The 11,583-nt window shown below is 41.6% G+C and overlaps 1 protein-coding gene across 1 annotated transcript in view; it reads right to left on the reverse strand.

Annotated features, from left to right (window-relative positions):
• LRP12 (LDL receptor related protein 12) overlaps positions 1–8,710 on the reverse strand; it is a 51,483-nt gene extending 42,773 nt beyond the window's left edge. Inside the window, exon 1 of the mRNA XM_082285700.1 lies at positions 8,365–8,710. Coding sequence (XP_082141826.1) covers positions 8,365–8,443 — 79 coding nt within the window. The 5' untranslated portion in view covers positions 8,444–8,710. The remainder of the gene's footprint in view (positions 1–8,364) is intronic.
• Positions 8,711–11,583: the final 2,873 nt, after the last annotated feature.

Below are 11,583 nucleotides of genomic sequence, written 5' to 3' on the forward strand. Positions count from 1 at the left end.
CTGGAATTGAAGTGAGATGAACTAGACAACACCTAGGCAAGAGGCACTGGAAACAGCATTAGCTGGATCAGCAACAACAGGGAGGTAGGTCATTAGTAACTGGACTCCATAAACATTCAGCTCCCAGGCACATCCGGCAGTAAAGCTGCTGGAGTGCAGAAATGCCAAGTGCCAGTTATCAGCCAGAAAAGGGACTGCAAAAAAGGATGTTTAAAAACATTGATGAAAGCCATTTGCTGAATTACAAAATGTTCAAAGATCTCTATTTGTTTATTCACTTATTTGCTAAAATACAGGTCAAATGCAGGAATCTAATGTTCCTGTAGCATCCCTCTGCCTGAGAATACTTGGAAGGCCAGAGATCAAGATCTCAAACAATTTCCAAGCTCTTCCTGCATTCAAACCCCTTCTCTTGCTTGCCCGTAAGAGTAACCTCTTAGACTGATTATGGTGGCTCACTCAGCCACCATAACACCCTCAAAATAAAAGGCTGGTTCCTTTCCTCCCTTCTACTTGCACAACTTCTTAAAAAACAGCTGCTCTTGCAGACATCTTGGCCTCCTATTCCACTCTGAAGAACAGTTCTGCCACCTTTAGCTGTGAACATGCCTTAACAAGACGTTCCAGGCTTTCCCTCCCTTGCCACCACAGCTCTCCAGTCTTCGTGAATCTCTCCAACCACAGACACTAGCTGAACTTTAGCCATGGAACTGGCTGCTCGTTCAGTACCTTTAGATAGGAAACATGACAAATGGGAGGTGCCCTGACAAGGGAAGCTATTTCTTCTAATTACACAGTCACCCAAATCCATCCCTGTCAGTGCTTCCAGCTGCAAGTTGCTGTAATCAAGAGTCATGTGTCTGCTGTCATTCATCTTCCTGACTTAAGAGTAGGCATCTCTCTCAGATTATTTTAATTGATGTTTAGATCATGGAAAGGACATATGTTCTTTCTCCGTACTTTTAAAAATTATAAACTGGAAAAAATGAAACATTTATTCTCTCAAGTCCAGTTACAAATATTTCCATACGATTTAAACACACATTTTGAGTTAAATCCCTGCGCACTCTCCCTGAGCACTTCTTTAGAAGAGAGCAAATGGAAAAATGTAATTGTTTAGTAATATCAAGAGCAGGCTGAAGTAAATACAACAATATTACAAACAAAAAAGCACAATAATTAGCACTCGAGAATAAATTTCTGTTTGAAAATTGCTCTGTTGAACTCTATGTGCAGGAAAAAAAAGAAATGGGAGGTTAAAGCCTCCACTTAAAACTATGTGATAAGAGAAGCACATATATATATATATATGCATTTGTTTACTGCATGGGATGTATTCATTACTCAGTCCCACTTACTACAGTATCCTTAATGGAAGCTTTTACTTGAGATACTCCATACAATTTCATAGAAGGAAAACACCCTACCAGGGTATACTAATTCACTGGATTGTAATACTCTTTGTGAAGCATAGGAAAAAAGGCATTAGGCAAAGTCTTATGAAAATTCATGTACAGCTAAAATCTAGAAGTCAGAGCATATGAATATAAGTGCATGCCTTCCCACTACGAGGCACATCAAACAAGACTTCATTTTTCTGTTCTAAACTGCTTACCTTCACTTATTGAAGAGCTCTTTCTAAAGGAGCAGCTCATTAAATGGGTAGGATCATTAAATTTTTAAGAGACATCATTGACTAGAACAAACTTATTTCTAGTAACACTAGATATAAATTAAAGGAAAATCTTATGTTTTCCATGAAAGGACTGTTCTCACAATCCTTCCGTGCTTTCAGAGGGACTTATCTGTATCTCCCAAAATGTGCATACAAAGCTGGAGTAATAAAACCAAGTTACAGGAGCCTCTAGCAGACTAATTTTTTCTTAACTTTTAAATACAAGCAACTTCATTATAGACTTCCACCACATGCCTAAGTGTGCTCACACTGCTTGTTAGAGAATCACTCTACTGTTTTATGGCTACAACTGACTTTGAATGTCTGCTCTAGTTACCCAGTCAGTCCCAGGGGCTTCCACTTACAGAGGAAACATCTCTGAGGTTGAGCAAAGGGTAGTCATGAATTAGACAAAATCAGCTGGGTGAAGCATGCAGTTCCCATCCCAATACATAGTTCAAATGTACTTTCCACTCACAGAGAAACACAACTAGTTCACTTTCATTGCTTTGTGGCATTTATAATTCACTAAGTGTGAGCAAGTTCAGGTTTCTTGCACAACAAAAAATTCCACAACTAACTAAATATATCTGGGAAAGTCCTGTAAGTACTAAAACTCACAAGATGCTTAAGTGAGAGACCATCTTATGACAACTCAAGGTACTAAACCAAATGGTTTCGTGTGGCTCCCTTCCCCCCTTCAAAACATGCTCTACTTGTAAGCTTTCTTAATTTTGGGAAGGCTTGCTAACTTCCTGACTAGCTCCAAAAAGTTGCTCCTCACAAAATAGCTGAGAAAGATATATAGAAATTCCCTCATAACTTTAAATTCAGTGTCAAATAGAATAGCTGGAAAAAAAAACCCCCTAGTAACTAGCTACTAAATGTGCTAGCCTTGATAAGAAGACACCACCATGATGATAACAATGTACCAAAGTTATAGTATATCCAAATTTAAAGCATCTGTTCAGAGAAACAAGTCTGAACCACAACTTACTTTTCTGAAGTGTTTGCACTGTTCAATTTTGCTGAATTTAGTAGTTTTAACTTAGATATTCACAATAATCAATACTATATATTTCAAAGCAATTGTAAAGCTTTGCATAATGAAGCCTCAGTGAAGTAACAACTGCAGCAAAAAATCAAGTGAAGGAAACAAAAAAATAAGGTAGTCAGAACAACACAATTCTTCAGAGCATGGTATCATACAGCCTGCTATAAATTACTCAGAGCATTTATTTCTACTGAGGGGATAAACACAGGAACTCAAATCGACAACCAAATTTTATAGCATCCAATGCACTGGTACCCAGTGTTTTCTTAAAACCATGTAAATTATGGAAGCTGAATTTTGCCGACCAACAGACACCTGAAGTAATAACTGGTACTGCAAAAATTCCACAGCTAGTAATTCTGAAATGCATACAAGCTAAAAACATCCCAGGCTGTCAACAAACCACACTCTCTCAATTACTGCCTAGCTAGATATCTCAGCTGTCCCAGTATTTTAACATAATCATTAACTATCTGGGACAGTACAAATGGAACACTAAAACTAGAAAATGACAAGACATCTAAGAAAGCAAAACTACATTATTTACACAGTACAAACAGTACTCATGAATTTTTTAAAAACCTGTAAGGAAATTAGTGAATTATACTTAATAAGTATGGAAATAATGCCTACACCCTGGGAAACTTGAGGTACCTGGTAAGAGGTACATAACATGTGAAGGAATGTACCTAACATACCAAAGGCCTGAAGTTTAAAAATTTGAGATCTCTTAACAAACCACAAGACTGATAATTGCAAGTTTTAGCCAGACCAAGTAACAAATGATAAATATTTAGTGCTTAGTTGAAAATAATATTGAGACAGTTAACATCTATTTGATATTAAACCAGGAGTGACTGAAGTGAAGGAATCAAAGAGATTCACCTGTAGGGTCCTTCCAACACTAATGCAGTAGAGCTCTTCCTCTCCTAGCAATGACAGAAACAAATGAAAAAGCCAGGCTAATCACATGCTTTGCTCTGATGACAGGAATGGAGTCAGATGGCTTCTGTCATGATTCTGGTTACAAGTACACCTCTGCTGTTCCTGTGGCTGACCGTGTTCTCATTTAGTGCATAATAACAATCACACTAACTACCTTATATTCAATTTTCAAACTTTTGGCTATGACATTGTTTAGGCTATGGATTTTTTTCTTCTCCCCTCAAATGAATGCCACTTTAAATATTGTTCACATAACCTCACAGACCTTTTGACTATAGATGCAATATTGGCTCTGGTCAGCTGAATATGTACATACTTGGACAAACTGACATACGACTAACTTATTAGACAATATAAATTTCTACAGTGTTAAAATTAGGACTTGTTCTCTTAACGGACTACAAAACTGTTCTAATAAATTAAATGCAGTGGTTTTGCCAATAATACAATTTCCAACTTAGCAAAATACATCTGTTCAGTATATCACAAAACATCACTAAAGAGTGACATTCAAGAGTTTAAGATACAATAATTTATTAAGTCAAACAATTCCTTTAGGACAGTCTGTTCTGGACTTAGAGTTCAAATTCTTTAGAAAACTGAATAAACCAGCTGGCAGACTTTATTTGCTTACATGATTCAGGCTATTATTTCAAACAAGGTGAATGAACCCAAAGAACTATTTATTCTTCCTCATCTCATACCATCATTAACAAACTGACACACAAGTAAAGTTCGGGTCCTGACCAGTGAAATTTTATGACAATTTTACTTTTCTTCCCTTAGAACTGAATGAAGAATGAGTTATATGTACAGCCTTTTTTTAACTTCAAGCAACATCTGTACCACAGAAACCTGGAATGGGTCTAATCCAAAACTAAATGTTTTAAAACTTATATAAGTGTACTGTGTTTTTCTTTAACAGGAAAAAATAATATCAATAGCATTGCATTGCACAGTCTCAGTAGTCTAACATAAAACACTGTTTCAATCACAATTTTAGGGAATAATAATTTTCTGATGTCCATTAATGTTTCTCAGGCACTAGTGCTCCCGAAAGTATTCACTAAACCAAAACAAACCTGGAGATAAGGATAATTAAGACTGACCTCTCCTGCCGCTATTTCTACCTTGGAACTCTTTTAGTGTCCCTGTCCTACTACTGTAAATATTTTTCTTCTGACACACATTTACATCCGGAAGTCAGAAGCAGGGAGATTCACCTACTGTACCACTGCACTGACTGCTACCAACTGTACAAAACTTTAAAGAAATTTTCTGTAGCCTTCTGGTCAATGGGACAGAAATTCAAATTAATGTAACTGGGTGACAAGTATAGCTAAGACTACATAAAGTTCGAATTTCCAGAAATTTGAAAGCCAAATACCCATGCTTCCAGACTTCATTCCAAAGGAAGGCATGTCCTAGTTTTTGCATTATCCCACCTCAGAGACTCTTCATAACTCAGCCTCTGCCCTGAACACGAATCCCTTACAAACTGGTCCTGAAAGTGCTACATCACAGTACCAATTAGATATAAACCATTATCCTATCAAGAGTTAAATAAAAATCAAACAAAATGGTAACATTAGAAATTCAGTTCTCTAACTTAAGCTCATTTTTTAGCAAGAAAGTAAGTTAGATCAGCATCCCTGGAGGTACTTTAAACATGTATAGATGTGTCATTCAGGGACATGGTTTAACGATGGACTTGGCAGTGCTGGGTTTGTGGTTGGACTCTGATCTTGAAGGTCTTTTCTAACCTACATGATTCTACAATTCCAAGATTTACTTAATTTCCAGTTGATCAATCATGGAACTTTGGTTTGAAAAATACTGCCCTCAAGAACAGGACTGATTTCTCAAACAACATTTTTTCCCCTAAAAAAATTACTTGCACAACATATGGTTCTGTTTTAAACTCAGATAACTGTTATGGCCTTTGAGATAAGCAGAAATGTCTTAATATTTGTCCCAGTAAAAGCCAGGCCAGGATTACATAGAGACACATAAAACCAATTATTTCTTGGATATAAAACTCTCAAGCCAACAGGAAGGCTGGAAATATAAACCAAAAAATACCGTTGCCCAACGCCCCACCAAGCTGTAATTCTTGTTAGTCGGTGCTATTCCAATATTTCACTCATCAGTATTCCTCCTTCTCAAATTTTTATAATTATAGTCATCATCAGAAGAAAGGTTTGAAAAATTCACCAACTACAGGGAAACAGAGAAACATTCTCTGGAGAGCTCAATGCCCACATAACAACCTTGGTGAATTTAGTATTTTAATTAGCAGAAAATTCTAGATATTTTAACTGTGCAACTGCATAATGGAAGGCAACCGAAGTGATGAGCCATTGATTTTCCAAGCATGCATTTACCTTAGGTACTGCCTACTGCATTCAAACCCTTAACATAATGGTATCTGGAAGGCTCTGCTCAGGATCAACATTACAGTCCAGAGCTATGCTGACAGCAGTGTCTTGATCAAATTCACATCAGTATTAAATTAGTTTAGTTTGGAAGAGCTAAAAGCAGTTGTACAGGAAGGTAAAATGGTTTAATAGGACATAGTTCCCAGTCTCACTCCCTTCTCCCAAAAGAAATAAATGGGAGAAATCAAAATGAAAGCTAGAGAAAAGGCTACACTTAAGTGCTTGCTTCTGTTTTAGATACTATAGCCTGGGGAGGTGAAAGTTCCTTTCCTTTGCGTAGTGAAACTGGTCAGAACTTCAGACATTTGTAACAAAAACTGTTAAGGGAAAGTAATCCCTCATGGGGATGAAGTGGCACAGCATGCTGATCAAAATCAGAAGCACCTTCTCCTTCCTGGCAGTGGCATTAACGGATGGTGACGTGTTTCTTAGAAAGGCAGAAGAAACTTAGGAAGCCTTCTTGGCTGAACTTTTAAAAGTCTTGATTAAAGGTCTATGAAAAATGTTATTCAGAAAGAATTTTATTAGGTTGGTTTTTCTCTAACTAAAAATTATGCTTGTGACTTAAGTTTTTGTAAGGGAAATGCTAACAGTAACATATAAGCTACAGTATCACAATTCAAAATGTTTTATTTAGGTCAGGCTGATGAGGAATATCACAATTATAATTTTGACTTTTATTTTCAGTTTTGTGATGAGTATAATAAAACCAGCACACTGAGTTTGTTAGAAAACCTTTTCACAGAAATTAAATTTCTCAAGTACATTAAGTATGCAAACAGAAAAACAGCTTAAGATATCCAAACTTGAGATTTTTGCTACCACTTCCTGCTCCACCATTAACTAACTCCTTTTCAGTTGGGCTTGTAGTTTACCTTTTGACATGAAACTCTTTTGCTGGACTTAGCATGGATTCAAAAGACTGGTCAGTACCCCACTTTGTTCATGCAAATACACCTGCTCAAAAATTACACTTTACCAGCATAACTATTTGGTTACAGGTACTGGCATAGTTGTAGCTCTGTTTGAAGAAGCCTTCCTTACTTTTCTTCTCATGTAAATACGAAATAGGAAATGTTCCTACAAGTTTATGTAGTACATCTACACTTTTAGAGTTTGGACTGATTGTTGCGGCAGAAGTATGTGCTGGACAAAGCACTCTGCACAGACAAATCTGAAATATATTGATGTTCCAGACTTGAGCTTGCTTTTCTTAACAGTGAAAGAGATTCCAATTTCATACGCTCAATCACGTGTTTAGAGCAAAGGCAACTACTTCAGAAACTGCTGAAGCAGGACCCCTCTTCGCTGTCCTCCTCAGGGCAAGGCACATGCCCAGCTCCGTGCCAAAGGCGGCTTCTCCTGCTTGAGGCCCACGGACACAACCTATGCTCGACTTCATAAAACAAACACAACTCCCTGAGAAAACATGAGATGACTCTCTTTGTCAGGTATCTGTGTTCTGATCTGTCATGTGTTACTGGGCCACCTTCATTATGTAAAAACCAATCTCAGTAATCTACACAAATATTTTTCATTAGCAGTTGTGTTTAAAGATGGGTTTATACCCAGGGATTAAATCCTATTCGGGTATGAACTGCAGACAGGCTGAGCAGAAGCAAAGGTCCCTGGAAGGTCTTCCAGGCCTGTGCTGATGTGTCACACACTCATCACCAGCGCCAGCCCCCGACCCCGCGGCCCGGAGAGGCCGCCCTGCCCCCGACACCAGGCCTCGTTCGTGCTGGCCGGACGTGGAACATCTCCCAAGCATCCATCCCCATTATCCACAGGCAGCGATTACTCGTGACTCAGAGGATTTGGGGCTGGCTTGTTTGTGCGGCCCCGCGCCAACTCCGGAGTTCCCGGCAACGCACATTTGCGGGAGAGCAAGCCGAGGGCAGCTGGGCCAAATCCCAGAATCCCGGCCTCAGTTTTAAGGACTTCCCAGAGGAGATTTCCGTCAACCCCCACAAATAATAAACAAATAAATTACCAACACAAAAAAACCCCCAACCAAAACAAACAAAAATCCCCGGAGCGAGTTCTGGAGCAGTCGAGCTCGAAGGAGACGGGGCTGGGGGCGGAGAAGGGAAGTACGAGGACACCAGCCGGGCCTGGCGACGGTCCTGAGAGGCTACAGAGACCCCGCCGAGGCCGGCCGGGAGAAAGGCCGCTTTGTTCCCCCTCCCCCGCGGCCGCCTCCCGGCCCGCGAGACGGAGGCGGACGGGCGGCGTCACTGCCCGGTACCTACCGCAGCAGGAGACGACGAGGAGCAGGAGCTGCGCTGACCTCCAAGCCGGGGAGCCCTCTGCGCTCCCCCAAGGGGCCATAACACCCGCCCGCGGGGAGGCAGCGCGGAGCCGGAGCTGCCACCGCCGCGCCCCCGACACGGAGCCGGAGCCGGAGCTGCCGCCGCCGCAGGAGGGGCCGGCGGCGCCTCGCCCCGTCGCCCCTCGGAGCCGCCGCCTCGGGGAGCGCTAGCGGCCCGCACGCCTCGGCCGCCCGCTCGCCCGCCGAGCCATGAGCCGCCACCGCCGCCGGCCTCGGCCTCCCTCCCCGCGCGCCGCTTCCTCCTCCCGGCTCGGCTCCGCCGCGGCTGCGCAGTGCCGGCACGAGCGCATGGAGCCGCTCCCGGCAGCCGCGGGCCGGGCGGGCGAGCGGGGCGGAGCGGCGGCCCCCAGACGGCGGGGGCGGGCCCGGGCCGCCGCGCTCGGCGCAGCACCGCCCTGCCGGCTCCTCCGGCTCCTCCTTCGTCACCTCCTCCCTCTCCTCCTCCCTCTCCTCCTCTCTCTCCTCCCACTCCGTCGCCGCTGCAGCCGCCGGGTTTTGGCCCGCCCCGGGCAGCGGCCGTCCCGCCCCGTCCCAACGAGGCAGCCGCTTTCACTCGGGGAGGCTGAGGCGGCCTCAGAAGGTGGGAGAGTGAACGTCTTGGCGGCTGAGCGGCTCTGGTCCCCGGCCCACACAGGATAACCCAGTGGGTGTTTGAGTGCCCTGGCTCTCGGCCCTGAGTAAAACTGCCTGAATCCAATCCCAGTCTGTAAAGCACAAGGATACCCTGGCAGCCAGGGCTGCGGTGCTTCTGATCTCCAAATCTGCATCTCAGCAGAGAGACCGAAAAATTACCCTGGGAGCACAAAAAGTGCAACTGCTGTAGATGCAAAATTACAGACCCCATGGAAATTCCTTGTGACACTTCCTGTTCGATTATGATTGCCTGTTTTCCTGCTGCAGTTACCTGTTGTCAAAAGCAAAGAGAATTCACAGCGCAACTTTTATATTTATCTTTAATTTTGCAGTGCCTGTTGCAGGCATGAGAAGTGTTTACTGCCCCTGTTCGACTAGAACCATTTTTGGAATAACAAAGTATTGCCATCCCTGCGAAAAGCAAAAGTTAACTTATGTTGGTAAGGCTTTATAGCTACACCTTGAAAATAGATGTGTTGAGTCAGACCAGAGTTCTTGCTCCACAAATGGTCATTGCTACGGAGAGTGCTCTGTGCTATTTCTTCTCATTCATCTCATTTCTTTCATAGAATCATGAAATAATCATTTGGAAAAAACCCTTAAAATCATTGAGTCCAATTGTAAATATAGCGTTGCCAAGTCTACTACTAAACCATGTCCCCAGGTGTCACATCTACATATCCTTTAAATACCTTCAGGAATAGTGAGTTAACTTGCCTGTTCTAATGCTGACAACCCTTTCTGTGAATAAATGTTTCCTAGTATCCAATAACTTTTCCTGTCACAACTTGACGTTACTTCCTTTCATTTATTGTTCTGTGATTTCTCCTGCATTTGTTTCCAAATCCCCATCTATTTGGGAAGGAAGAGAAATATATTGGGAGGATGTCTCATTTAGAAGGGAGGAGATGTTTATTTAAGGGTGAGCATCTGGATGAAGATTCAGCATTAATAATGGTCATGAAAGAAGGAAGGTAAACCAGCCAAGCATGAATACTTTCCAACTCTGGGAAGCTGTGGTCCAGAAACATCTTGTACTAGAGATGGCATCATTAACTGAAGAGTTAACTGAGTACTCAATGGATTAGTCTTCAGTACATTTGCCCAGTCACAGTTTGAACCTGTAAGTGTTCATCTCTCCAAAGACATGAGTATGCACACAAAATTAACATTTCGTGGAAGACGAATACACAGCCTATAGGTTTATATAAATAAGTAAAGCATTCACAGCAGCTTGGCCAACAATCTTTTAGGTTTCTTTCTACTCACAAGTCTAACTAACTTCTTCAGTGAAACCTCAGGTGGCTCTTTTTCATGCACCGTATCCCATTCATTTTTAAAATTTTGATTATTAACAATGGGGCATTTTTTAAAATTTTGATTATTAACAATGGGGCACTGAAGGAATGCTCAAGAAATCTGGTCTGTAGCTACTGAAAGAATCATTACTTCTTTTATGAACAGACACCACACAAAGCCTATGAACGCACAGGGACTTCTAACCCTCCCACAGTAATTACAGCTGCAACTGAGAGATGTGATATGATTCTCTTTCCATAGATTTTAGTTGCATAACAAAGAAGACAACACTAATTAGCATTTCAGATTAAATGCAATTCCAAGCAACTCAAGTATCTCTGTTGGCAAAACTACCTTCAACTTACTGCACAAACAAGTGGCTACCCTTTACCATGTACCCAGGAATGATTGTTCATGACAGAGACCAAAGCATCAACGCCTGGCATCACGGGTTTAATTCCAACATCCTTCTTAAAGATGCAGATTGAAGGATGATATACAAAAGTCTTGCCTCAGTACTAAATGAGCTTGGCAAGCTAAAGGTGAGATACTGAAGTGATGATCTAAAGAAAAAAAAAAACTCTGCTGGAGCAGTTTGCCTGCATATGAGATGAGCTGGATCTTTTAAGTCCAGGGAAGATAATGTGTTAGTAGTCCAGATAAAACACTCATGATGTCAAGCAACATCTTCTCATGTAACAACCTTAGCAAGTCCACCAGATCTACAAATTTCTTTCCTAGCCATGTTGCCTGAGTAAAGAGTCTTATTCATTTTTGGCAGCTTTTTTTGCTACTCCTGTTGGTCTCTGCTGATAGCTTTCTTAATCTCTGATGTTTTGGGAGAATATCTTTACTCCTATGCCTGAAAAGTATGTTCTAAATCCTAGTCATATCTTTATGTACATGAAATTCTAATCATGACTGCATTTTTTGTTTGGTGGTTGTTCTTTGCTGTTATCTGAAGATGACTAATAGAAGTTTATTAGTAGGAATAATTGTAAACTGGCACAGATGTTGACAGCATCTTTCTTTTGTATTTGAAGGCAGGTGAAGATAAAACATCCTCAAAGCACACATGCTTCCCCTTGAACCAAATCAAGATTGCTGTAACAGGCAGTCACTCTTCTGTATGATGCTCAAGGTTGGCACATGAAGCTGCTGAGGCAGCTTCAGCAAGAATTATCAGGCACCCACTGACAATATCAGT

The sequence above is a fragment of the Coloeus monedula genome (genome assembly GCF_965178545.1).
Source record: "Coloeus monedula genome assembly, chromosome: 1".
NCBI classification, from domain to species: Eukaryota; Metazoa; Chordata; class Aves; order Passeriformes; family Corvidae; genus Coloeus; species Coloeus monedula.